At 32.9% G+C, this 27145-nt stretch overlaps 4 protein-coding genes and 1 pseudogene across 6 annotated transcripts; 2 read left to right on the top strand and 3 right to left on the bottom strand.

The window, feature by feature from the left end:
* Positions 1-2288: 2288 nt before the first annotated feature.
* On the bottom strand, positions 2289-9120 carry LOC103858212 (jasmonoyl--L-amino acid synthetase JAR1). Its single transcript, XM_009135527.3, has 4 exons — positions 5118-9120; positions 4273-4572; positions 4069-4170; positions 2289-3775 (listed from the first exon to the last, which is right to left on the bottom strand). The coding sequence occupies exons 2-4, from the start codon at positions 4569-4571 to the stop codon at positions 2440-2442; spliced, it is 1737 nt and encodes a 578-aa protein (XP_009133775.1). The 5' UTR covers position 4572; positions 5118-9120; the 3' UTR covers positions 2289-2439.
* A 253-nt stretch (positions 9121-9373) lies between these two features.
* On the top strand, positions 9374-14973 carry LOC103858211 (protein SUPPRESSOR OF PHYA-105 1). 3 transcript variants are annotated; one of them, XM_009135525.3, is made up of 8 exons: positions 9374-10677; positions 10921-12117; positions 12318-12475; positions 12636-13437; positions 13526-13672; positions 13793-14101; positions 14186-14245; positions 14341-14973. In XM_009135525.3, exons 2-8 carry the CDS (start codon positions 10924-10926, stop codon positions 14530-14532), a joined length of 2862 nt encoding a protein of 953 aa, XP_009133773.1. In that variant the 5' UTR covers positions 9374-10677; positions 10921-10923; the 3' UTR covers positions 14533-14973. The 3 variants fall into 3 exon arrangements, with proteins under 3 accessions (XP_009133773.1, XP_009133774.1, XP_009133772.1); XM_009135526.3 differs by having other exon boundaries at positions 9374-10684; positions 14205-14245; XM_009135524.3 differs by having other exon boundaries at positions 9374-10684.
* Positions 9671-9789, bottom strand: LOC117133282 (annotated as a pseudogene).
* A 3102-nt stretch (positions 14974-18075) lies between the features above and the next one.
* LOC103858210 (arabinogalactan protein 16) lies at positions 18076-18747 on the top strand. Its single transcript, XM_009135523.2, has 2 exons — positions 18076-18331; positions 18425-18747. The coding sequence occupies exons 1-2, from the start codon at positions 18217-18219 to the stop codon at positions 18529-18531; spliced, it is 222 nt and encodes a 73-aa protein (XP_009133771.1). The 5' UTR covers positions 18076-18216; the 3' UTR covers positions 18532-18747.
* Positions 18748-24222: 5475 nt separating this feature from the next.
* On the bottom strand, positions 24223-27035 carry LOC103858209 (NDR1/HIN1-like protein 6). Its single transcript, XM_033287828.1, has 2 exons — positions 24770-27035; positions 24223-24685 (listed from the first exon to the last, which is right to left on the bottom strand). Exons 1-2 carry the CDS (start codon positions 25510-25512, stop codon positions 24670-24672), a joined length of 759 nt encoding a protein of 252 aa, XP_033143719.1. The 5' UTR covers positions 25513-27035; the 3' UTR covers positions 24223-24669.
* Positions 27036-27145: the final 110 nt, after the last annotated feature.

The raw sequence follows: 27145 nt of genomic DNA, 5'->3' as shown, positions 1-27145 counted from the left end.
CATGTAGCATCAAACTTAGATACATGAGCTTTCAAAGGTAAGGCAAAATATTTGTTCTTTATAAGCTTTTTGATAGCTTAGGCTGGGCTGAGTCTGACAAGACTCTATCTAGCTCTTTACTGATATCTTCTTCTCTGACTCTACCTCAGTGGAAGGCTGTTAAGAAAAGAAGTCACCATTCGCCAACTTTAGTGCAAAGAGACTGTATAGTATTCTTACCATCCAAAAAGAATCATAAAATAACACATTTTTCAAGTGAACCTTAGTAACATCTTTTCATCAGATTTAACAGCTTCAGGAAAAATAAAATACTTGGTTACATATTTACAAAAAACAAGTTCTTGTAAGACGATTTGCACCATAAACTACAAGAAGACATCTTCCTCTTCTTCTTCTTGATATCTTCCTTCGTTTCGTCATTCTTCTTTCTATTCCACCTTTTTTTCCTCCGTTGAACACAACTTGTGGTCGTCTTGTCGTCTTTATCCATCAGAGCTCGCAGACTCGCACTAGACGGCCGAGTGAGTGGAGAGAAAGGCAATAGTTTGCGTTCGATTATGTGAGCAAAAGAGACGAGCTCGTAAGAATCGTAGAGAGGACTCTCACAGTCCCAGACTCTATGATCACAACCATCACTTATCGTCTCTTGTAACACTGTGTCTTGTGAGTTGTAATTTCCATGGAGTCTTGCATTTGCCATAACTGAAAGACTGAAGAGCATCTCTATGTTTGATTTCTAACACTTTCTTCTTTTTCTTAGCTTTGTCTCTCGGTCTAAGTTTTTTGTTATATAGGGAATGAAAAAACTGAGCTGGCCAGATGAGATATTGTGTGTTGAGTGTATTTTTTATGTAGTAATAAATTGTGAGGAGATTCTATTTTTAGTATAAATCAGTGAAATATAGTATTTATTATCTTTTAATGTTCATGTATTTACTTTATAACAGCAAATTCAGTACTCAGCCTAACAATGTGGTTGTTCAATTTGTCACTGTTAGTATGTTACACTAATTTCCAGCTATCATTTTCCTTTTGTACTTGTTTCAAAATTATAACATTCCATTACGCCATATTCCACTATTGACCTTTCTAGTATAAATTTTATACTAGTACTTGTTTTTCTAAAAATAAGATATGGTACATTATAATATTAATTAGAATCAGTTGGTGAAAACTTAATGCAATTAAGAGTAAAGACTTTGGTAACACTAAGTTCACTAGGACCCAAGAGAATGGGCTGTAAACGTTGATTGTAATGACCTTTGGTGATTAATACTATTTCAAAGATGACAAAAAAAAAAAGAGTAAAGACTTGGGTGTGAAAAAACTGGCATGCAATGAACCTGTGGGCGTGGTACGTTGTCCAATAAAAAGGAGCTACATCGTCTTCTTGCTACCAACTTGTCACTATGACCATGCATGTTTTATATGATTCTTATAAGATGGTTTAAAAAATCTACTTTGGAGCACTTCCAACCATTAGAAATCTATTTTCTCAAAAAACAAAAATACTAATATTTTAATTATACATTTACTTTTCATTTTCTTTATATCAAGTAAATTAACCGATGGATGTTACATGGAATTTAAAGTTCTAACAAGTACCCTAAAAGTTTTGATACGAGACTTCTCACTTATCTCTCTCCTATTTTTTATAAGTTCATTTAGTTAAATGATGAGATATTAGGTGAGAACTTACCGACAATGGTCTTGGATCATCTTCTTCAACAGTACACAAAACTTTACTTTATATTTTATTCTAAAATAGTATAATTTTATAATAGAATTATAGGTCGAATCATTGAAGCAAATTCATTTCTATAATAGAATTATTCTATTTTAGAGTAAAATATAAAATAAAGTTTTGTATACCATTGAAGATGCCTTTAGAGATTATAATTATGAAAAGTTACTTTGTTAAAGAAAAGTTAATTTTTTGTTGAAAAAAAAGCTTTACACCAGTGTTAGTCCACTTGTTACTAGGTCCCCACCAAAGATGTCACAATCACGTATATCTGCTGAGACAAACTCACACCACTGACTCTGTCATTTAAATGATTGTTGGTACTTCTCCCTGATTATGACATCAGATATTGATAAAAAAGTGATTATGTTCTTGAATCCGTATTTTATAAATGTTCATTTCGGTTCAGGTCATATCTATTCGATTATCTGTATAGTTTCCGTATCTACAATCAAATTCGAATCTTGATTTTCAACTTTCTTGAAGATGTAATGTCACATCAAGAATCTAGTTATCGCCCAAAAACATTGATTGCAATGCAAAGTAAACCAACTGCGACACATATTTCTTCGATTTATAATTTTCTTTTTGAACACATTTATAAATATAAAAAAATTTTCTCTTTATGCTGAATCAAATATCAAAAGTAACTATAATTATTTGATAATAAAGACAATTTTCTTGATTTCACAACTTCATTCAAAAGCTGTGCTAAAGAACCTACTCACCACATTGTCACACAGAATCTGCAGAACCTTAACATTACTTGGCTTCACACATCTCGGCATCTTAAACTGTCCAGCCGATGAACCAAGCCCAAGAAAATGTTCTTGAACCTTCCTGAAAGTTCCCCTCTCGACAACTCTCAGCTCCAAAGCTCCAATAGTCTTGCACTTCCTCGAACTCATATAACCAGCATCAATAAACCCTTTGTCTAAACAGTTGCAACAATCTTGAAGAACATCATCCTCTGTTTCGCCTGAAATCTCCCAGTATATAACGTAATGTCCTGGCTCTGTCGTTACATCAACATGGCTTGAGAAGTCAATGACTTCAATTTTTTCTTCTGCTAGCCTCTTTGCTGCCGATTCAACAGACATCTGAAGGTCTCTTTCAGTGTTCTTGTCGATGTTGATGGAGAGAATCAAGTTTCTCCTGCATATGAACTTGAGCTGAGGAGTCTTGTTGTAGAAACCAACGATCTTTACAACGTCACCAAGCCGGTATCGATACAGCCCTGCGTAGTTAGTTATTACAACCTCGTACTCTTGTCCTATCTTGACTTCAGTTAAACCAACCGGTGGTTCCTGCTCTGTTTCCCCTGTTTCCGACACAGGGAGAAACTCGAAGTAACCAAGATTCGGAACCACAGCAAAAGTAGCTTCCTCAGGAGACAGTCTCGGCCTAACGTTAGCAGCAATCCATCCTTCGGAGCTACCGTAGTCATGACTCACAAGAGGTAGCTCACCAGCGTAATGTCTCAGCTTCTTCACATACGGCTCCATGGAGCCAGTCATGATCCCATAAACATACTTCGCGTTCGGGAACAGCGCGGGGATCAACCCGTACCAGTTGCTCAAACTCATACACTTGGTTCGTATAGTCTCCGCTAGCTCAGGGTTAGGACCCCTGAGGAGCTTGGTCATTGCGGTACGTACCGCTGGGACGGTGATACGGCTGCTCAAGACGCCGTCTTCTATATCGGTAACGATCTCTTCCCAAAGCTGTTCAAAGGTTCTAAACGCGTGGACAAGACCGTGAGCGAAGGAGGCGAAGACGTATTGCACTTGGTCTCTGAAGAGGATTCCGGATAAGAGATGGCAATACAAGGCTTGATGGACATCTGGACTGAAGATAACTTCGTCGGGACTACAACAAAGTGATTGTATAGACTTCATCCCTGCTTTGAAGTTAGGGTTACGGTAAACGTTTGTGGTTGCTGTTCCGACAGGGACACCTCCTTTTGATATGTATTGCTTGCTGCTGAAGATAAACTGCAAAGCTCTCCCGTTGTCATCAATTGGGAAGTCTCTGTATAAATGAAACATCAACCATGTTTTAAAGACAGCACACACAGACACACTTAGTCCTCCCTCTGTTACTTTTAAAGATAGATGTTTTTAGTAAAAAATCACTACAAATTTTATTGGTTAAAAGTTATTAGAAATTGATAATTGCAAAATATGATACATTTATAATAATGATCTAATTTGTTTTCTTAATATATGTAAAAAACACTATAAAATCTATTTTTGTAAGGAACTGAGTTAGTAGTTGTTTAACTATGTTCATGTGTAAATGAATGGAACAGAGGAAAGTGGTACCTGTTTCTGAAGGCAAAAGCAGTGCGAAAGAGTTGTAATGTGTTCTCCATTAACTCATCGGTGAAAGGAATAAACTTAGGACGGCCTTGACTAGTTCCAGAGCTGTTGATTACAACAGAGAAGAGAAACACACAAAATCTCTGAGAAACATATAATCATTCATATTTAGAAGGCAGAAGGGATGTTGTTATGTCAAAGGGAAACCTTAAGGAGATGGCTGGAACGGGAAGGGCTGTGAGAATAGGAGAAGTGTCACCGTCCACCATTCTTTTGATGTAAGGCTCTAAATCAAGATCAGTGACTAATGGAACCAATGCTTTGAAAGCTTCTGGGTCAGTTGTGTTTCCATTGATACCAAAGTTTTGTAAGTAGATGGCGGATTGGTTCTTGTGTAGAATCTCTTTGAGGGTTTGTTTCTGGACTTGGTCAGCATTTCTTGTCATTTCCTCGAACTCGTCGATGACTCTGTTCATGTTGAAAGTCTCAACCTTTTTCTCCAACATCCTGAGTTCAGAAAAAAAAAGAAAGTGGCAATAGTTTTATAAAAATAGCTGGAGACAAAGCGTATTAGATTCTCATAGTATTTAGCAAAAGACGGCAGAGATTCTGACAGATTTGCAGAGATATCTAGTGTGATAATATAATGAAAGAAGAAACTTTAAGCAAAGTTCAAAAAAAGAAGCTTTAAGCTCTTTATGTATCTGAGCATCCAGAAAGGGAAAGTTAAGAAATGAAAAAAAAGAAAACGTTATTTTTCTGACAAGTTTCTGGGGAAAACTTTTATTAGTTTAGAACCGACGGAATCATGAACCGACCGTTTTGCGAGGAGCCCAATAGTTTTCTAGAGGTTATAATCAGATTCAGACCCCAAGACGGAATCTAAAGTAAAGAGATGTAAGACTTAAAAATCTTGTCTGAAGAAAAGAGGAGAGAGTGTGTGAAAAGTCAACGAGGTTGGACACGGAGTAATCAGATACTGTACTTTTTAAACCGATCATCAGAAACTCGGATACGTACAATATAAGATTCTCGATGAAGAGAGTGAGTACCTGATGTCGTTGCTGCGAGCTGTGTAGCTTCGTGGAAGAGAGAGAGAAAAGATTGACTTAGCAAAAAAAAAGAGAGAGAAGAGATTAATGAGTGAGAAAGACTTTTGAGTGATTTTAGAAAGTCAGAAGGAATGCTGTGAATTTATAGAGACGACTAAACCCAAAATGTTTTTTATTTTTATTGTGAAGGTGATGGATCAGTGAAAGCCTATTGATCTGGAGTCGCGCCAATTCTCGCCGACGGGGATTTCAATTTCTTTTTCTTCTCCGACCATATTTTTGTTCTAATCCATATAAGAGAGGTTGAAAATACCAGAAGACTTATGTACATACCATTGTTATGATTAAATCATTAAATAAATATATGAATCTACATAAACTTAATATACGTACCAATTATTTTTAGGCCAAATCTCAACCTCTTTTTTTTGTTTTTTTGTTCTCTCAAATATTAAAGTGACCTAACTAAGTTTTATTTAAGGGGTAAATAACAATTGCATACTTATTTATATATTTTAATTAATTTATTAAATACATGTAATAAATAAATATAAAAAGTAGAAAAAAAAATTTCAATAATTTTTTTCCTTCAAATATTCATTTTTCTGGATTTTTTTTGGAAAATTATTTTTTTTAAATTAGGAACGTCATGCAATTGTAAAAAAATTCTCAAATTCAAAAATGTCTTCGTAAACCTGTAATTCGACTTTTTGAATGTCACTTATATGTATATTTAGTAGGATCTTTCTAAATATATATGATATATTTTTGATTGACTATATGCGTATTTAAATATGTATAATATCTATAAAATTCAAAAAAGTTTCCTTAAAATTTTACAAAAATTATATATATATATATATATATTCAAATATCATTATATTATTTGAGAACACTTAATCGTGAAAACGTTATAATTTGATTCACTCACTAATTCATAATAGTGACTCATAATATGATAAATGAGAAAATACTTAAGAATCATAATGTAATGTGTGATTAATTATAAAGACCAAAATATAAATAAAAATATAAAACTTCAAATTTAAAGTTTTGAAACTTTTTTTTGGAGAGCAAAAAAAATTTATATTTGAAGTTATAGAATTTTTTTCGAAAATGTTCTTATATATAATATTTTCCGAAAGGATATATCATACGGATAAAGTATAATGGCATAATAGTGGAGACCGGGTCATGATTCCATTTTGAAGTTTCACTTTTTAAAATTCTAAATTTAAAGTTTTTTTTGGAGAATAAAAAAATTTATATTTGAAATTATAGAATTTTTTTTAAAGATGTTTTTTTACCTAATATTTTCCATAGGGATATATCAAACGGATAAAGTATAATAATGTCATAATAGTGGAGACCGGGTCATGACTCCATTGCTCAATAGTCATTATACTCACTAGTGTCAAACCCAAACTTCTTTTTGCACAGTGACGATAAAGGGTTTTGCGAAAGCGACCCTTATGTATTACGCAATTCCGTTTCCGGCCACTTTTTGTTTACTATCGCTTATGATCATGAATTTTTGTTTGTTTTTCTTTTTTTTGAAAAAGATTTTCTTTTTTAAAGTTGAATTTTTGTTTGTTTTCAAGTCATCCTCTTTATGTCGATGAAAGACCCATCGTGTGAACATCTTCTTCATTTGACGGCTAGCCGAAATTTTTAAAGATTTTAACACTCTGCTCAACAAATTAAATTTTTCATAACACTAGCATATTTTCGACTCTACCATTACATTTACACGTGTTGTATATTAATATGATATGTCGACATGCCATGTATTTTAATGTTCAGGATACTGTGGAATATTCAGCCGACCGAATTAAATTAGCCATGAAAGTTTTAGTTAAGACTAGTCTGGCGAGTTTCAGTTTTATTCCGAGCAAGGTCAGTGCTGAACTGCCCAATCCGACATTTAAACATTTTCATGTGGGCATTATTTATTAATTAATTGTGAGTGAACATAATTGTCTCATTTTGTGAGATAGAAAACATAAAAAGCTAAAGGATTGTGGATTAGGTTGTGGACGTCAACTTTTTATTTAACAATGATTGATTAAGGGAGATTAGGTAGATGTGACTGGCTGTTAATCATGGTTACATATTATTAGGACGCTGGACACCTACCGACCATAGAGAAAGTAAATGTAATCGACGTCGCCAAGTTTCGGCGTAATTTCGAAACTAAAGGTTTGTTTGGTTTTGCTTTTTGCGCCCATGATATTGTATAACTAAAGGTTTGTTTGGTTCATGCATGGAGATATTTTTCAACAATTACCTAGGGGTTATTGGTAAGTTGTTTTTTAAAATGTAAGATTATATTTATAAGCTCTCTGGATTCTTACATTTTAGTGAAATTTATGCTTTTCTGATTTTCTTAATTTCATTGAAAATATATTATTACTCAAAAGTTTAGCTACCACTGAATTGTTTAACTATACTAAAATATAGCGTTGGGACTTGGGAGTTTGGGAGAGAGTCTTTACATTTTTAATCATAAGAACTTGCATAGCGATACGAGCTATCATATATTTACAAAGTGAAACTTGCTTAAGAATTTTTACATTAACAGGAATTTTTATCTCCACCTTTCTATCCAGCTTTACATTATACGATTGATAACAAAATTTTGTCTGCAATAAAAATCTGATGATATTGTTTTCAACTTCTAGGGCAATCATGATATCATCAGTCATGCGCTTCACATTCTCCTGGAATGCCTGTGCATTATGTGCATAAAAAGAGTATGATGAACATGAACAAATTAAAGGAGGTACAATAATCTAAACAAGTTATTTCACCTGAAATCCTTAGACCATCTCCAATGTATTTTGCTATTTTCACCTCTAAAATAGGAGAACTCTATAATAGAGGTGAGATATGCTCCAATGTATTCCCCTAAAATCGCAATCTCTAAAATATAGAGTAAAAAATAGAGGAATGTTATTTATTCCTCTATAAATAGAGGAAAAAATAGAGATCTCTATTATAGAGAAAGAAATAGAGATGAGTTGGAGCAATTTCACCTGTAAATGCTATTATAGAGGTGAAAATAGCAATGGGTTGGAGATGCTCTATTAGCTATGGGTTGAAGCACGCTTTTCCTTTTCTCCATTAGCTTTGTCTCCTTCATAAACCTCTTGTTTGCACGTGCTCTGGATTCATGAGTCTCATGTGCAACATATGATCTCTTCTCTCTCTCTAAATTCTTATCATCTTATTCTTCGTACAAAGTTGAGAGAGAAGCACCACCATGAGATTTACATCCACCAAAGAAGTTGTTTCATCTTATCATTTTTCTATTCCGCGTGGTTAGCTTCACAGTTATTAGGAACTTTCCCCCCGAAATTAGCCTTATTTAGGACAAAAGATTTCTACCTTTATATGGCTTTTATATTAGCAACTACGCACGTTTACTATATGGTTATTACAAGCAGATCATCAATTTGCAATTTCACAGTGTGGTTTGCAATTTCATTGTGTGGTAATTGTTTTTTTCCCCTTGGATATTTGAAGGTGGAGAAGTAAAATTCTAAAAGTTACTAGTCAACAGGCCGGTGAGCAACTGTTGGCTGGAACCGAATGTTTTCTCAATAAACAAGCAAGTTCTAACTGTGTGCTTTTGAGAAAAATATATTAGGGTTTAATTGTCTACTGATTGTAAACTGTGTAACACGAGTAATTGCTCAAATGAATGACTATAAGAAATTAGGTTAGTTTAAACTTTAAAGTTTAAACCCGAGTAAAATGGTTTTGGTTTTAGAGGTGAAACCTCCCGGAAACAAATACAGTAGAACCTCTATAAATTAATACTCAATAAACTAATAAATTATATTTTGTGAGTTCCAATTTGGACCGGTTCAAAATTTGATATAGATAAAATAATAAGATAATATTTTTTTTAGAAAATTCGATGTAAATATATGATCCCATTAAAATTATAAATTAATTATTTATATGTATATATATTTTATATAAGTAAGAACCTATTTTTACATGGTTTGTTTTATATTCACAATGGAATTATCTTTGTATTTCTTTAACAGTTAATATATTGATGAGATTTAGTAATATTATATGTAAAATCACATTAAAGTTCTATGCAATATATATTATATACACCAAATAATATAATAATAGTAAGATATATGTTAAATTTTTTAAAAAATAACAATTAATTTTTATACACTAAAATCAAATATTTTCCTTTTTTAGAATAAAATAATAAATATATCTTAAAATAAGAAATCTAAAGAAAGAAATTTTTGTAAATTCGTATTTTTATAAATTAATAAAATTTCAAAATTCTAACATTATTAATTTATAAAGGTTCTAGCGTTATGTATGTTTTCCAAGTTATAAAATGGGCCACCATAATGATATTATTTTTAACGATCCAGCCCATTAGGCCATAGAGCTCAGCACCATAAGTGTTTTAGCAAGGAGCATTTGATTATTCGAATTGTATACAGTGCCGGCTCTTGAACGAAGCTGATCAAGCACCTGCTTGCGGCTATTTTTTTTTTTTGAAACACTTTTTTTTAGGGGTGCAACACAAGGACTTTCTGGGAGGTCACTCATCCTAGTACTATTCTCACACAAACACGTTTAACTGCAGAGTTCTGATGGGATCCGGTGCATTAGTGCTGGTGTGATCGCACCCGCGGCTATTTATCTCATTAATTAATTTCGGCAGTTTACTTGGAGTATCTTCATTGGTGTAGTGGTAAACTCATATGTCCACTCTTTCATCAGTACCAGGGTTTAAATAACCGGTGGCTACAATTCTGTTTTTTCTTTCTTTTTTTTCTCTGTTTTTTTCTTTTCAGAAGACGGCCACTTTTTTTTTGCTTGCTTCCAGCCCTTCAAATCTGATTGTATATCGTGGCTTGTTACTCTCCACATCTTTCAGGTGAGTCCCCTCTCGAGTGAATAGATTAAGCGGCGTTGACGTGTTTAAACCTCCTCCTCTTAACAAATAAATATCCTCCATGCAACATTCTTAATCCCCACGCCTTTTCTCATTATATACCAATCCTACCCCCACGGGCAAACCTATTGTTTACTGAAGAGGAAAGCCAAGAATGGCATTCACCGTAAATAACACCAAAACTAGCACCGTCTCTTTAGCTGAAGTTACTAAAATTAAAAGAGTATCAACGCAATCACGTGTCGTATCCTTTTTAATCTCTTTTTAATTGGGCTGCCAGAAGAAAAAAAAAATCTCTCTTTTCCATAAAGTAATAAATAAAATAATGTTGGAAAATCCTCCGCCAGAAAATGGATATGCGACTTCAACCGTAAATTAATGATTAAAATAATAATTAAAAAAATAAAAACAAATAATTAACGAAGAAGAAACGAAACGAAACGAGTCAACAACAGTGTAGAGAAGAGATTCATTGCGTAGATAAGTTTATAGTCTTACATTATATTTCTTCTTCATCTTCTTCGTCTCCTTGGTGTGAGTTTTGAATTTGGAGGTTTATTCGCTTCTTCTCCCACTTGCCTCACCGCATCGCTGTATGATCTGATAGTGTGTGATCTCTCGGTAACTGGTAACCGATTTGATTTTCGTGCAGTTCTCGTTTCGCATGAGATTTTTACATGATTGGTTTCTTCGTTTGCTTAAATGTCACATAATGGTTCTCACTAGCTTGCTTCAAATTACGTTTGAATATTGCTTTTGTGTGTTTAGAATCTGAACATGCATTTATATATCTTCCGGAGAATTTAGTTGTTAGGGTTTGATTCCGATTCTGATGCGATTCCATTTTTTTTTAATAACGGTTAGGGCATGGAGGCTGTGTTGATCGGTGAAGAAGCTGTGGCGAGCAGCAACTTACAATTCAAAGGAAGAGTGGATGATGTTCCTTGTCAGCTCGAAGCTGGGAACGATTGTACAGGAAGCTCAGCTGACATGAAGAATGTTGTTGATGATATCAACAAGCCTCCGGTGGAAGAATCTGTTGGAGGAGCTTCTTCTAAGATCTGTGTTGAAGAGCTCAGATTGGTGAATAATAGGATAGTTAATGTAGATAGTTCTAGTTCTAGGGCTGGCAAGTTTGAGCATGTATATAATAATAATCTTGCTCAAGGCTCTCCTCCTGCGTTTAGGCTAGGAGATGGAGATGTTGATTCTCATATGCTGTCTAGAATCAGACAACAGCTTGCGGGAGCTTCTTCTGAAAGGCTAAACTATATCAATAGGAGGAGCCATCAGAATCTTGAAGCGTTTTCTCAACGTCTTAGAGCAGCTGGAGATAACAGCATTAATATGAACGCACCTGCATTGAGTTCTTCCAGTTTCCTGAGTGCTATGAAGGGGGAAAACCAAGAAACTCCTCCTGACTTTGTCTCTGGCCAAGATTGCCAGGAAAACAAGTTGGATAATAGCAAGTCGCATATCCCAGGAAATTCAAGTCACAAAGGACATGGTGATGGAATCAGTTTGAGGGAGTTTCTTAGATCAAGTTATGGTAAACGAGAGAGACGGCATGGCCTTTCTCTATTTAGGCAGCTGGTGGAGCTGGTTGACTCAGCCCATTCGCAAGGATTATTCTTGGTGGACTTGAGACCATCCCTTTTCGCTTTGGTCCCTTCCAAGAAACTTAGGTATACTGGTACGTTCGGAAAGAACAACGGTGACGAAGAGGTGAATAGGAAGAGGCCGGGGACTCAGGAATCATCTGTTATGGGTAGGGATTTGAAGAAAAGAAAAATGGACCTTGAGGCTCCTTCAACTGGGAGACCTTTCGAAAGGATCAGCCCTGTGATTGATTTGAACGTGGTTGATGCATATAATCCAGACAGTTGTGAACTTCAACAGCAAAACTATAGAAAAAGTTTAGGAGTGGCATCGATGACGAGGAGAAAACAGTCTATGTCCACATGGCTTGAAGAGCAATGGTATACTTGTCCAGAGGAGATAAATGGAGAAGACTCCGGAGAAAAATCAAACATATATGCCCTTGGTGTTCTTCTGTTTGAGGTAAGGACATTTACTACAGATATTATGCTTATGTCTCTTTCATTTTATGTCTGTGTGCTAGCGGGTTGGGCTTCCATCTCTTTTCTTCAGACTTTTATTTGTAGTCCCAGAGATAGTATTACTATTTACCAGTCTGCAATATAACCTGTCAGTTTTTAGTTAACTGAAGTCTCTAGCCTGACTGACCATGGTTGTTTCAGTTGCTATGTCATTGCGAGTCCAGTGAGATGCATGCTGCAATGATGGCAGATTTACGTCATCGGATTCTCCCACCAGCATTTCTCTCCAAATATCCTGAGGAAGCTGGATTTTGTCTTTGGCTACTACATCCGGAACCCTCCTCGAGACCAACAGCTAGGTATTTAGCTGAGTGATCTCTGAAATGAATCATGTCACTTTCAATTTTATTCAATGTTTCCCCTCAAATTTGTGTACATAAAGTGGCATGCAGCATGCTACTATGTGAACATTCTTGCTGTTTCTTTTTCAGTTCTGAGTCTCTTATTTTCCTGTGACAGAGAAATACTAAATTCTGAGTTGATATCCAAGAATGATTCGGCGATAACGACTGCTGCGGATGAGGAGATGTCTGAGCTGTTACTTCATTTTTTGTCTTCACTAGAAAAGCAGAAGAAGAAAAATGCAACTAAGCTTTTGCAAGACATCCAGACCTTGGAGGATGATATTAAGGAAGCCGAGCAAAGATATTCTTCAAATGCATCTCTGGTGAGATCTCATGGAGCTATTGAAACAAGAGTGCAATCATCTCCCCTAGACGAGCGCTGTACAACTTCTTCTGGCGCCTTGTTTGCACCAGCTGCTAATACTGACAGGCTGATGATGAGTAATCTCCGTCAACTCGAAGATGCATATTTCTTCATGAGATCACAAATGAAGTTATCCAATTCCGCCGCCCGTTCTGACAAAAGCCTTAGGTGGTCTGAAAACCAAAATGAGAATCAGGAAACGAAAACCAAAGAAAAATCTTCAGATCAAGTGGAAGTGTTTTTCGAGGGGCTGTGCAAATTTGCTCGGTATAGCAAGTTTGAAACCTGTGGGACAGTAAGAAGTGGAGATCTTTTAAACTCTACTGCTAGTGTGGTATGCTCATTGAGTTTTGACGCTGAAGAGGAACACATAGCAGCCGCTGGGATATCAAAGAAAATCAAGATTTTTGACTTCAATGCGTTTATGAATGAATCTGTCGGTGTTCAATATCCACTAGTTGAGATGGTCAGCAAATCCAAATTAAGCTGTGTTTGCTGGAATAATTACATCAAAAACTACTTAGCCTCGACTGACTACGATGGTGTAGTTCAGGTGCGTTTGAATAGTTTCTCCTATCTATGACATGTTATCTTCTTTTTCATTTGCCATCCTCTGTTGCTCAGTAGGATCTGTCCTGCAGATATGGGATGCAGGGACTGGACAAGGATTCTCCCAGTATACAGAACATCAGAAGAGAGCCTGGTCAGTTGATTTTTCTCCATCTGACCCGACAAAATTTGTCAGTGGAAGTGATGACTGTTCGGTAAAGCTTTGGAGCGTCAATGAGGTAAACACTTTTTTTCTTAACTCCGAATCAGTATAGCTCCCATAAATTATGATTCTCTGTTTAGACATATGACTATCCAAAGGTAGTGGAATTTATGTTCTTCTCTGGTGGCTTATGCAGAAACGTTCATTAGGCACAATCTGGAGTCCAGCTAACGTGTGTTGCGTGCAATTCTCTGCATATTCCAATCACTTATTGGCATTTGGGTCAGCTGATTACAAGGTCTATTGCTATGATCTTCGGTACGTCAGAACTCCTTGGTGCACATTGTCTGGCCATGAGAAAACTGTTAGCTATGTTAAATTTATGGACTCAGAAACCATTGTCTCTGCTTCCACTGATAACTCTCTCAAGCTTTGGAATCTTAACAAGACTGGTTTATCTCCTGGTGCTTGTCCATTGACGTATAAAGGACATACAAATCAAAAGGTTAGTCCCAAAAAGAATTATAAAATTCGGATCCAACATCGTACGTTAGTTCTGATGTCTTCTAATCTTTTACCTGAAAAACAGAATTTTGTTGGATTATCAGTTTTGGATGGATACATAGCATGTGGTTCAGAGACCAATGAGGTATTTTATTATTATAATAAACAAACAAGTTTCATCCGTTAAAGTTCGCTTATAACTTGAAAAATATTCTTCTTTGCTTGGATTTTGCTTCTCAGGTATATAGTTACTATAAATCCTTACCGATGCCAATGACTTCATACAAGTTTGGAGCTGTGGATCCCATTTCTGGAAACGAGTGCTTCGATGACAATGCGCAGTTTGTGTCGAGCGTCTGTTGGAAAAAAAAGTCGAATATGCTTGTAGCTGCGAATTCTACTGGAAACATGAAGCTACTAAAGCTGGTTTGACATTTGTGGCATTGGACTCCTTGAGTAACTTCTTTTGACAGCTGTTTGAAGTGAAGCAATGCTTTTGCATTGGATACAATGATCCTATATGACCACGACAGGTTGGCAAACATACAAATTTTGGAGATGTTGAAGCAAAAAGCTGTATGTGATAATATATGATTCTTCTTCATGCAACTCCATATATGAAAAGAATTTATCTGATTTCTTCGGAAGTGATTCAGATTTGGTCTTTGGCGAGGTCGGCATCAATGTGTAATGATGAGAGGTATATAAGCTGTACAAGTGTGTTCGCATAGCTTAACTATGCAAATATTGTTGGAGATTTTCTGTTAGGGATAAATAGAGAGATAAGAAGCCTCTGTTTATTAGTTCTCAGTTCAGTAAACATTTATTCATGGCTACTTCTCCTCTTCATATTTCACAATTTCTTTTTGATCATGAGTCCAGGCAATTTATATATATGCATATTGTAAAGGAAATACCTATGTAATAAAAACTAAAACAAAGTTCGACGTGAGTAGAAAGGTAACGGAAAAGAAACAATAGAGACGGGGAGATCAGAACATGCATCTACTGCTATACTACAATTGTTTCTAACAAAGAAGTATATAAACCAGTAATACAACTCTGAGAAAATTCATTCACAAAATCTGGTTTCCACTTACCAAACATAACTCTCAGTGCCTAAAGTAGATGGCACGCACAAGCCACAAGAAAGTGCACTAGAATGAAATCTTTATTAAGTGGAGAGAAATCATAATTCACTACTTCCGGATATTCATGATAGAAACCGTAAGAGAGAGACTGTCTTTACCTTTACAACTTTGTAAAGTATTTTCAATATAGAAGAAAGCTGAGGGTAATCCATTCAAAGGTGATTTCATCCCCATGTGCATAAGAAGTTGTCAGTGTGATTTAGTCCCCAGAAAAAAAAATAAGTGTACTATAATGTGGCGTTGGTGAGAGTAGGGGCACATGGGTTAGGATTGGCTCTTCGTCATTGATTCGATTATTGTTATATTTTATTCAAAACAAAATATAACACTATCACTAGAATAATTATAAATTTGGTAAGAAAATATAAAATATAGGAAAATTAAAAATTAAAAAATGTTCAAAAAATCAAAACAATATCTTTCCTTGGATACAAAATATTATAAGGTTTTGGTTCTATGCTCTCTTGCAAGTCATGTTTCACATCAGCCAGGTAAGTGTCGTGAATATTCTCCTTGCCCTTGTAACAAGTCGGGACGAGAAAGAGAGGAAGAAGATGGTTTTTTTTTTAATTGAATAGAAATGAATCTACATTAAATCATCAGTGAATTGACAAAATATCAATTTTTGGACACGTTCATCATGACACTATCAGTTCTATCTACCATTCATCTTTGTTCTGTCAGATAGCATTTTCTGATAAATATCATCATCTTGTAAAATATGTGACAAAATTTGCCAATAGAACTGGAACCGAAAGAGGCAAGTTGGTAAAGCACATGGCTGGTTCACAAGCCCATTACTCCATCATTTTCATTGTCCCTCTGTTTCAGTCTCGTTGTGCTAATCGTTATGTTCTTTAATTAAAAAAATTATAGCAAATTTTATAATTGTTTAATTTGCAGTCGTCATATATAAGCCTGTAGGCGGTAAAAAAAAAAAGGCAAGCAAAGATTAACTACTAAACCTATTATGACTGAAGCTGCGTGAGAGAGCAAGAGGTCGTTCAACTATTTCCCTCATATATTGTGTGTAACTTTCCTTTTTGGATTTACATTCATTCGGAACCATGAATCGAATTTCGATATATACATTTTTGCTAATTATTGATATTTTAAGCACCTTGAAAACACAAATTTAGAACTTTTTCGATTTTCAAATTTGAAAAAGAAACAAAAGGTGACGCTAAATTATTTCCAACTGCAACATACATGTTCGAGTCATGTTAAAAGTTTAAATTCGAAAAATAAAATGATTGATGCAACTGATCCAACGGCTAATACCTCTCACTAGTTTGTAAAATAGCCACCTCATAAAGCTACACCAATCATACAATTAACAGCTATAATTATACAACAAATCATTCGTATTGTCGTACATTCAACAACCAAGGTTAAGGTACTCCAAAATAAAATAAGTCAAACATATATAATCAATCATACACTACTAAAAAAAAAACAATAAATTATGTGGAATCAATTCAAATGGTAAGATGATTAAACAACATCGATATATCTTTTTATAATATAGTTATCAATCAAACCATTAATGTAGAAATATTACTTCGGCACTAGAACGATAAACAAACAAGTTATGCCAAATTAAACCGAACTTAATTGTTTTTTTTTTAACTTTAACCGAACTTTAACTTTAGAGCGTGTAAACAATTTACCTAAACAGAGCAACAATGTTGTGCGTTATAGAACACCACATTATATATGAATTGTTTTGTTTTCTTCTGAAACCACATGTGAGATACGAAAATCTTTTTCAAAAATCCAAATCTCTACCGATTAACCGATAATCACGCTGATCAACACCTGCTAGACGTTAAATTAATCAGGAAAACAACATGGCATGAAAAGAGACTTGAATCATTGTTTAAAAAATTGGAGAGACTCATGGAGTCATGATGAATAAGGTGAGCTTCACTGCCAATCTGTCAGTCAGCCCCACCGTAAGACTCCTTTTTTTTTTTTGAACAACCCCCACCATAAGACTCCAAAATTATGTTATTTAGCAAAAAAAATGTTTTGTCAAAACTTATTTATATACATATATTTAACAAATATGCTAACAATAAACTTTATATAAAATATAAGTTATAAAATAAAAGTCATAGAAAAGTGATAACCCATCACATGGTCTTGTAAGGCCATCACATATTTGAGAAACTTTCTAAGTATTTTTATGACAAGCTTTATATTTAGTTAATATTAACTAATTTGTCTAAGGAAAGACTATTTTATTTTATTTTCTTTTTCATTTTTTTATTATTTATAGATAAAATATTTTGAATCATTTATTGATATTGATGTCGTAACATTATTTAACTAACTGTCGGTCTATGTCAAATATTCATTTATTTTAAGTTTTTACGTTTTATTTATTTCTTTTTAAATAAAAATTACAGAGTTTCAAAATTTTAAATTTAAATTCATCATTTTTGTTGGTCAAAAAATAAATTAGATTATCTCAATATTTTAAATAACCACTATTCAATTTATAACTTTTTATATATATTTTTCCTTTGACCAACTAATACAACAACTGAATCTCAGTTAACCCCTCAAATATATCTGAATCGAACCATTTGAATATAACAAATATGTCGTTTATTTAGTGTTTTTCAATTTTTTTTATAAAATAAAATAAAACTTATCTAGAAACATAGTGATATCCAATGTTGACAAGAAAAAAAAAAGAAGAAAAAAAAGAGGAAGAATCGATGAAAAATCATGCTTTTTGAAATTTCAGCCGACTGGTAAATAGAATTGACCGGATGAATTACCGGTTATAGCCAGTAATCATGAACCGGGTCTTGTACTATAAGAACAACATCTAAACAAGTTGTCTCTTCACTTCATCATCATCATCCTCACACTGTCTCTCTTTCCTCCTTCTCTATCCTGCAGATACTCCGGCAAACTTCTTTTTTCTCGTCGGATCAAAACACCAGAGAGAGAGATGGCGTCAAGGAGTTACGTAGCTGGTTTCGCGTTATTCACATTTGTTTTCGCCGTCGTCTCTTCTCTCGCCGGCGCTCAATCCCTAGCTCCCGCTCCTGCTCCCACCAGTGATGGTAAGCATCATCATATTCAACGATATCACATTCTCTTCTTCTTCTCTCTAGTCTCTCCAGATCTGAATCCGAGAGTGTGTTTTTTTTCTCCAGGGACATCGATAGATCAAGGGATTGCGTATCTGCTAATGGTGGTGGCATTGGTGCTGACATACCTCATTCATCCTCTTGATGCATCCTCTTCCTACAGCTTCTTCTGATTTGTCTCTTCATTTCATCAGTTCTTTTTTTCTTTGTGGATAAAATCCCGAGTATGGTTTATTAATTTGCTCATGATTTATGTTTTTGTCTTGATTATGATCATGATGATGATGATTCCTGGAGATTGAATCTCTGTTGTTTTCCATCAGATTATGATTATTATGATTATGATGGCGATTCCTTTTCTTCGATATTCAATTTATTCATCCTTTATAGTGTGTGTTTCTTTGCTTGAATCACCAGATATTTTGACACTTATTATTAACTTTGAACAAAATTAAAAAAAAAAATTAAAAAAACAAATCCTGTTCTTGTTCAAATTTGTGGCCTTCCATGGAAATCTGAAAATTTCAAAATAAAATCTAGAAATTTCTTCCCGTTATATTCGATTTAGTTTGAATTATTCTTGTGGAAACGGCACTTACATTACATTGGTACTAGTACATTACCATTCTCGGTTCTATCTTAAAAGCTACGGATGTTACACTTCTAAATGGTGAAAAAAATATTAATGTAAATGTCAATGTAATCATAGAGAAAATATTAATGTAAATGTCGAATGATAAACAAAACAACTCATAGAGAAAATAATAATTATATAAAATACAATTGCACATGAGGGTAACATTATAAAATTACGGAATTATTTATACCATTTCACATGGGACCATAGCCCTTATCAAAACCATGACTTTGCTACAAACTACACAGGAGCAGAGAGTGGCAAAGAAGCTTCAAGGTATGAGTTTGGGGTAAGGAAGAAGAGACTTGGTTATGTTTCTTACGTCTATTGGACACCGAGTCTTTGCAAAATGTAGTGGGCAAGTAGCTGCAGCAGCAACGGCACCAGCAACAGAACCAGCAGTGAAGTTTGCACCTATTGTACTGCATACCATTGAATTTTAACCAATAAACGAGAGAATGTTTCTCTGGATCTAAAAGTTGTAAAGATTCAGTTGTGAGACCAATGTTTAACAATAGCAAGGCACAATAGAAGATCTGAATTTTTTTTTTTGTTCAGAGACAAATTATTCACGGGCTCAAGTACCGACCAGCATCTTGCAGAGAACGGAACATCCCTCGCATGTGTTGAGAGCACCAAGACCAGTCCATAAACATCTTGTAATTTTGTCCATTATTTGAGCTCTTGACTGGATTAACAGCGTCAATTAAGGTATCCAAACACCACGCAGTTTCACATCTCTTTGTGTTCCGTTAATTGCCTGTCTGAACTCAACAGTATAACAAGAGATACAAGCTAAGGAGCGTCCTATATATCGTCCCGACAACAAGTTGGTGAATAGTGAGTTTGGATAGTGATTAATAATATGATTAGGGACAAAATAGGTCGAAATTTTTGTTAATATTAGAAGTAAATCGAGTCAAAAAGTTACAAATGTGAGTCGAGTTCGATTATCAAATCAAGCTCGTTATACAATAAGTATCAAGGTCGCTAAGTTTATATCTATAAAATCTCTCTCTAGAAGTTTTAGAGAGAAAAACATATTGTTGCTATATTTGAGTTCGTGATTTAGAAATTAGGATAACAAAATTTTTATGGATAGATAGATATTCTTTCAGAGTTTTTCATCAATATGTTGTATTTTTAAATAATTTTTTTTAAAAACTGCTATTTTTTGAAATTTTTCATTTTTCTAGAAATAATGCAGATTTTGGTTTGTCATTTAGAAATTAGGATAACCAAAATTTTATGGATAAATGAATATTCTTTCAGAATTTTTCATCAATATGTTGTATTTTTAAATAATTTTCTTAAAAACTGCTATTTTTGAAATGTTTTCATTTTTTTGAGAAATATTGTAGATTTGTGTTTGTGATTTAGAAATTAAGATAACAAGAAATTTATGGAAATATGAGTATTCTTTAAGAATTTTTCATGTATATGTTGTATCTAGCAATGATTAATCTTTACTACCTTAAACCAATGAAAACAAAATTTAAACTATAAGGTTTATTTTAAAAATTAAGCAAAAACTAAATGTTTAATTATTTTCTCGATAATATAAATTTGTGAAGCGAAAAGTTTAATTTTTTAAAAAACTTTCTAAATTTGTTAAATGTTACAATATTTTTGAATATGACAATAAAACAATATTTTACTATATATATAGTTACAATTTTAATAATGAAATAATAATACAAAAATATATATATTGAAGAAGATACAAATACATGTGAAAGTTTAAAACAATTTATTCAATAAAAATATATATAGTAAATTTATTATGTTTTAAAAACTGATAGACACATATATATTATAATATATATCAATTTAGAATTGAAACCAAAAACGCGGATCAAGATCTAGTCTTTAGTAAATATGAAATCATGATTAATATAAATAAAATATAACATGTTATAGAATATTTGAATGAAATACGGTTGTTACTTAAGTGGAATCTCTATATAAACAAATGTCCTATATAGCAGGAGAAGCGTATTAATTATCTACATAAAAATATTTATTTGAGAAAAAGACTAGGATAGCATTAAACCAAGTTTTTGTTCTAAAACTAGCACTCAAAGTTCAAAGTCACAAAAATGAGTTTCATTAAAGAGGTAAATATACTCTTATACTCCTTGGTTTAATTAATCTAAACCTTAGGGTTTAGAGTTAAGGCGTGGGGTTTTAGAATTACGGTTTAAAATTTTATAAAATAAAAAATAAATATTAAAAAATTAAAAATAAAAATTTAAAAAACAGTTGCAAAAAGTATTTTTGAATTATAAAAAAAATTGAAAAAAAAAATTTAGAAAAAAAAATTTTCAAAAAACAAACTATAAAATATTTCGAAACTGAAAACATATAATCTGAAACTATAAAAAAAAATTCTTTTTTTCATTTTTTTATTTGTTTTTATTTGTTTTTGTTTATTTATTTAATTTTAAATCAAAGGTATTAGATATATTTTACTTTTTAATGAATGTCATTTTTGTGACTTTCTCCTTCTAGTGTCATTTTTGAGACAAAAACTCAAAATGTGCTATTATTGACAATTGCTCTATTTATTTTGTTACTTCTACTAGATTTTTTAACCGCGCTACGCGCGGATAAGATATTATATGTATTTCTCAATTCTAAAAAATAATGTATAATATTGTATTATATTATTTTAAAAATATAAAATATGACTACATAACATAAATATATTTTTTAAATTTTCTTTGTGGAAATCATTATGTTGTTTGATTGTTGTACTTGATTCACATATTTGCATAGATATTTGTGATAGATGAATAACTATATTTTTATTATCAGTAAATAATATATATTTATTATATAATATAAGAAAAATAAAATTATTTACTTTTTAAACAAACTTGTCTCATGTTGGGGACTCGGTTATAGACATATCATATACGAATGAGACATTTTTACAGTTATCAATCTTCTTAACATTGAAAAAACAAATCTACATATCAAAACAATATCTCATACGATCTATTTGTGGAATAATTACTCTGAAGAAATTGAATTTAGGCATCAAAAAGGACTGAAAATGTATGTGCATATATGTTATCTAAGTCTGCTTCACAAAGTACTATTCATAGTTCATATATCATTAATGTTCATCCTATTTTTTTGTCCACCATTTCTTTAACATCTTGAAATAACTGATGCTAATTAATAATAAACTTTTTGCTGGAAAAAAAATCAAATTTGTCTAATTATCGCTTAAATATTTTATTAATATGGTCTAAGAAGCTTTTAAGTGATATCATAGTTTAATTTATTAGTTTTTTTGTTAATTTTTAGAGGTTTTTGTATTTAAGATTTTTTTCCATATTAAGCTTCTGTTTCTTTCACAGAATTGATATATATATATATATATATATATATCATAAAAATTACCATCAAATCAGTTTTACTTATTTATTATTTTGTTTTAACAAAAATACACTTTTTAAATAATTTAATTTAAAATAAAATAATATATTAATTTGCTGTATTTTAACAATTTCATTGATTTAATTAATTTGCTTTGGTGGATAACTTAAAAAGTTTTCATATGAATCGGGGAAAGTAAATTTATGTTGTTATAATATATTTATTTTGTGTATATATAATCTATATATAATTCTAGTGTAATAAAAAAGAACATTATTATTTTGTAACTTCAAAAAGATACATTATTACAATTTAAAATGAATCAAAATTGAAGAAAATGGTAATTAAATATTTGTAAATCTAATTGTTTAGTTGGATTCTCATGAAAAAAAAATCGATTGGTTAAACAAATGTTTCAAAATTTGTTGTGGTATTGTTTTGTCTATAAATTATAAAATTTATTGAATTAATATATTTAATTATTGCATCCTTAAATAATATTTTATTAAGACATTAGAAAAATATGTTTTGAGTTGTTTTGTCAAATTGTACAAAAATCTATGCTTTTTCATATTTGTAACTTCAAAAAGATACATTATGATAATTTGAAATTAATCAAAATTGAATAAAATGGTAATTAAATATTTGTAAATCTAATTATTTTTTTATCTTGTTTAGTTGGATTCTCATGAAAAAAAATCGATAGGTTAAACAAATGTTTCAAAATTTGTTGTGTTATTGTTTTGTCTATAAATTACAAAATTTATTGAATTAATATATTTAATTATTGCACCCTTAAATAATATTTTATTAAAACATTAGAGAAGTATGTTATGAGTTATTTTGTCAAAATTTTACAAAAATCTATGGTTTTTCATATTTGTCACGAAAATTTATATGTTAAACTTACTTTTACAAAATTCTTAACTTTGTCACGAAAACAAAAATCTATGCTTTTTCATACTTGTCAACGTTCTCACACTTTCTAAGAATATATTAGCTTAGTCACTTACTTATTTTTTTTTACAAAATAAAGTATCGGAGTCTTGAAAGTTGAATTCATATTATTGTAAATGTACATAAGAGTTTGTGATTATATACTTAGTGGTTCTTGTATATGTGTCCAAGAAAGTTTCAATGGCTTAGTGGTAACTGTCCTATATATATATCATACTAACCCGGGTTCGATCCTCACCTTCGCATTGTTTTTTTATTTTTTACGAAAAAAAATGAGATGACATGGCAATTTCGGGTTCTCTGATTGGTTGATTTTTCTATCCTATGTGGACACCCTCTCCATGGCTTATATCCCCCTTTTAGTATAGTATAGATTTTGGTTCACAATATGTTTAAATTTTATATTAGTATATTAATTTAATATGAGATATTAATAATCTAGACTTGGTCTATAATAGACGCTTGTATAGTAGTTTTTTAAAGTGTTTAATAGAGTAGATGACGGTCTAGTGGATCAAAATTTAATAGATTTTACACTTGATCTAAAATTTGATTTTTACAATATAATTTCTTTCATGTTATATAATACAAAGCTTATTAGAAGTTCATGAGCGTTGCAGGTATAAATGTTTGTTGCGTAGCTATGTGCTATGGAGAAAGCCTATCTATCAAAGATTCGTACATGTAAATTTGGTATTCGATCCGAATGTTATGAAGAGAACTATATCATAGAATTGTTGTGTGTGAAGTTACTTATCAATATTGCATATATTATACAGTTGATAATCATATATAATAGAAATATATATTATATGATAACGTAATTGACGAAAAAAAGTTAAATATGAAGATGAACTTCTAGACTATAGTGAACAAATGAGAATGACTAGTGTTTTTGAATTTAACCATTCATACGCCACAAAGGCTGAGTTATACATACCAAGATGGATGATTGGAGAACAAGCTTGCTATCTATATACCCTTACTATGCTTTGTAACCAAGTTGTTATCATTTAAAAAAATACTCATCACATTGCATATGTTTTCCTCCCAAGCTCACAACAAAATATTACACCAACAAAAAATCTATCACACGAAAATATAACACATCACTCTCTATATGCTCCTCCATCTCAATGTAGTCAAATACCCAAACATTAAATATATAAAACACGAAAATAGAATATAGTAATTTGATCAAAAAAGAATATAGTAAAGGTATATATATATTTATCTGTTGACCAAAAATATATATATATTTATCTACAATATAGTTACATATATTCATACAATGTTAGATCACCACCATTTTCAAATTCTCACTTCCTCATTACTGTATATTCACCCTGCAATATAAAACACATAAAGTTTCAAACTTTGGATTTAACTAAACATTAAAAAAAAACAATCTTGATTGTTGTTAATCTTACCATTTGAGTGTATTGAGGATGCATTTAGGTGAATCAGTATCAAGCTTGTTCAAGCTAACGCCGCCGCATCTCAAATTAACGGCGAGCATTCCGATCTTAATCCCGCCGACACCTAATCCAACTTTCGTCTTGGCCACAACATTCATAACCAAATCTTTGCTCTGAAACTTGGCCGAGAGTCTCTTAGCCAATCCTCTGTCCAGGAGCTGGTTCTTCACCGACGTCTCCACTTTCACGCTCGTCGAGTTCTTCGGACCTTGTCGGAACCCGTTGATCGTGGTCTCTCCCATCCCCGTCTCGTCGTTTCCGTTGCCAACGCTCATCTCCACGGCGGTGTTTCCGTAGTAGAAAACGAGTTTGGTGTTGGGATTCCTCATCTCCACGCGGGCCACGGCGGTTGCGGAGAGAGACGCGCCGTCGGGATCGTCGGAGAGTTTGAATCCGTCGAGGCGGAAAGAGGCGAGGCTGAAAATGGGGAGCTTGGGATCGAACCAGAGGTAGAAAACGGCGGTTGCGACTAAGAGGAGGAAGATGATGAGGACGAGAGTAATGCAGACGCAACAGCAGCAGGTACGACAACAGCTTCCGCGTTTTCGCTTTGGTCGGAAAGAAGAAGGCATTCCGGCGGTTTTTCGCATGGGTGGTGGTTGTTGCTGTGGTCTGAGAGGGGGAGGAGGAGAAGGAGTGGCCATGTTTGAATCTCTGTAACCTGGTGGTTTTTGAAGAACCGGTTTATCTGCCATTTTTATTTTTATTTTATTGATTCACCTCTCTTCAACGATCTCCTCAAACCTAAATAACAGAGACGGTGAAATGTTTGATATAATCTTGAAATGGAGAAAGAGAGAGGTGATGATGATGGTGATTGCAGAGATCCAAACTTGGTTTCTAAGAGATTTCGAGTTTTTCTGGAAGAAAGAGAGAGAGATAGAGAGACTTTGTGTTCTGTGTTGTCGTGAGATGGGAGGATGAGAATTCGTTTGAAGCCGAAACTCTCGCGCGCCGATGTTTTACAATTTGGTCCCTCTTTTTCTCTTCTTCCAACATTTTACCCTTCAGTTTCTGTTCTTTTCAGATTCACCTGTTATACATTAAGTTCGATCAAATTTGATAATAATAATTATTATATCTGAGTTAGTTTTCTTTTGTCGGCATATCTGAGTTAATTAGAATCACTAAACAGTCTAAACGTACACAATTAACTAGGAAAAAAGGTTTAAATTTAAATGATTTATAAAGTTTGAGGAAGTGGATCACAAGAAGACCATTACATTGCTCGCTTCAAAGTAGTTGATGATTCTCATTTCCTTACAGGTTGACTTGACAAAACTGCAAAGCGTGTTATGTGTTCCTTTTCTTTCTCTTGTAGCTTTTGTTTGTGAGTTTTGCTTCTGCATTATATAGTAGTGTATAGAGAGAAGCATGTGACAAAACTGCTTCTGCATTAAGACTTACATCACAAAGGTTCCAGTGACCTCTGCTGCCATGTCTCCACTTCTCAACCATATCTGTATGAATATGCTACATGAAATTGAGAATAAATTTAACATTCAATTAAAAAAAAAAATTGAGAATTCAATTTCCAAAATCAACTTGTCATATGATGTTTATCTTGTTTTCTAAGCTGTAGCAACTACTGATTATCTTGATGGACAATTTAAAGCTAAATTTTACAAGAAGGCTTGGCTTACAATAAGTGGGTTTACTATAAAAGCTGCAACCAGGACCTTAACAATGCAATGCAAATAAACAGGGGCATTACTTTTGTGCTAAAATACACTAATTTTAAAAGATCATGGTGGGCATCTGCCCCTCTACACTCCACATAGATTCAAAAAAGTTCAATATATTGTACATGAAACCTTCCAAAAAGAAATAAAAAAAGCTTACGCAGAATAAAAACACCGATCTGAAATCTCTCTCTCTCTCATCAAATTACATCATGTCTAAATGCAATAGAGGAAGCCATGTATAAAGAAAAACACACAACAAAAACATCTCTATATTAACATCTTCATGGGGATTAGTCTTGATCCTTCCGTAAGTCAGGTTAATACGAAAAAAACCCTCTATATTAACAACTGCCACAACATCAAATCATATATCTCTCTCTTCTATACTACCTACCAAGTTTTCTGGAAATTAGTAAAACTTGTTTCCTTTGTTTATGTTGGATTTGAATGGATTTATTTGGATTTTTTACTTAAAAATACAAAGACTCAAATCCGAAGTAAAACTTTCAGATTTGCATATTTTACTCAGATTTATAAATACTATATGTATTTCTAAATCAATCAAAATATATAAACCAATAACACCTCCTAATACTTACGCATTGGGTGGATCCGATCATGACGAGGACTCGAATACGCTAAA

The sequence above is a fragment of the Brassica rapa genome, chromosome A03 (genome assembly GCF_000309985.2).
Source record: "Brassica rapa cultivar Chiifu-401-42 chromosome A03, CAAS_Brap_v3.01, whole genome shotgun sequence".
Taxonomy (NCBI): Eukaryota; Viridiplantae; Streptophyta; class Magnoliopsida; order Brassicales; family Brassicaceae; genus Brassica; species Brassica rapa.
Note: the sequence above shows the minus strand (reverse complement) of the source record. Positions and strands in the feature narration are given on the sequence as shown.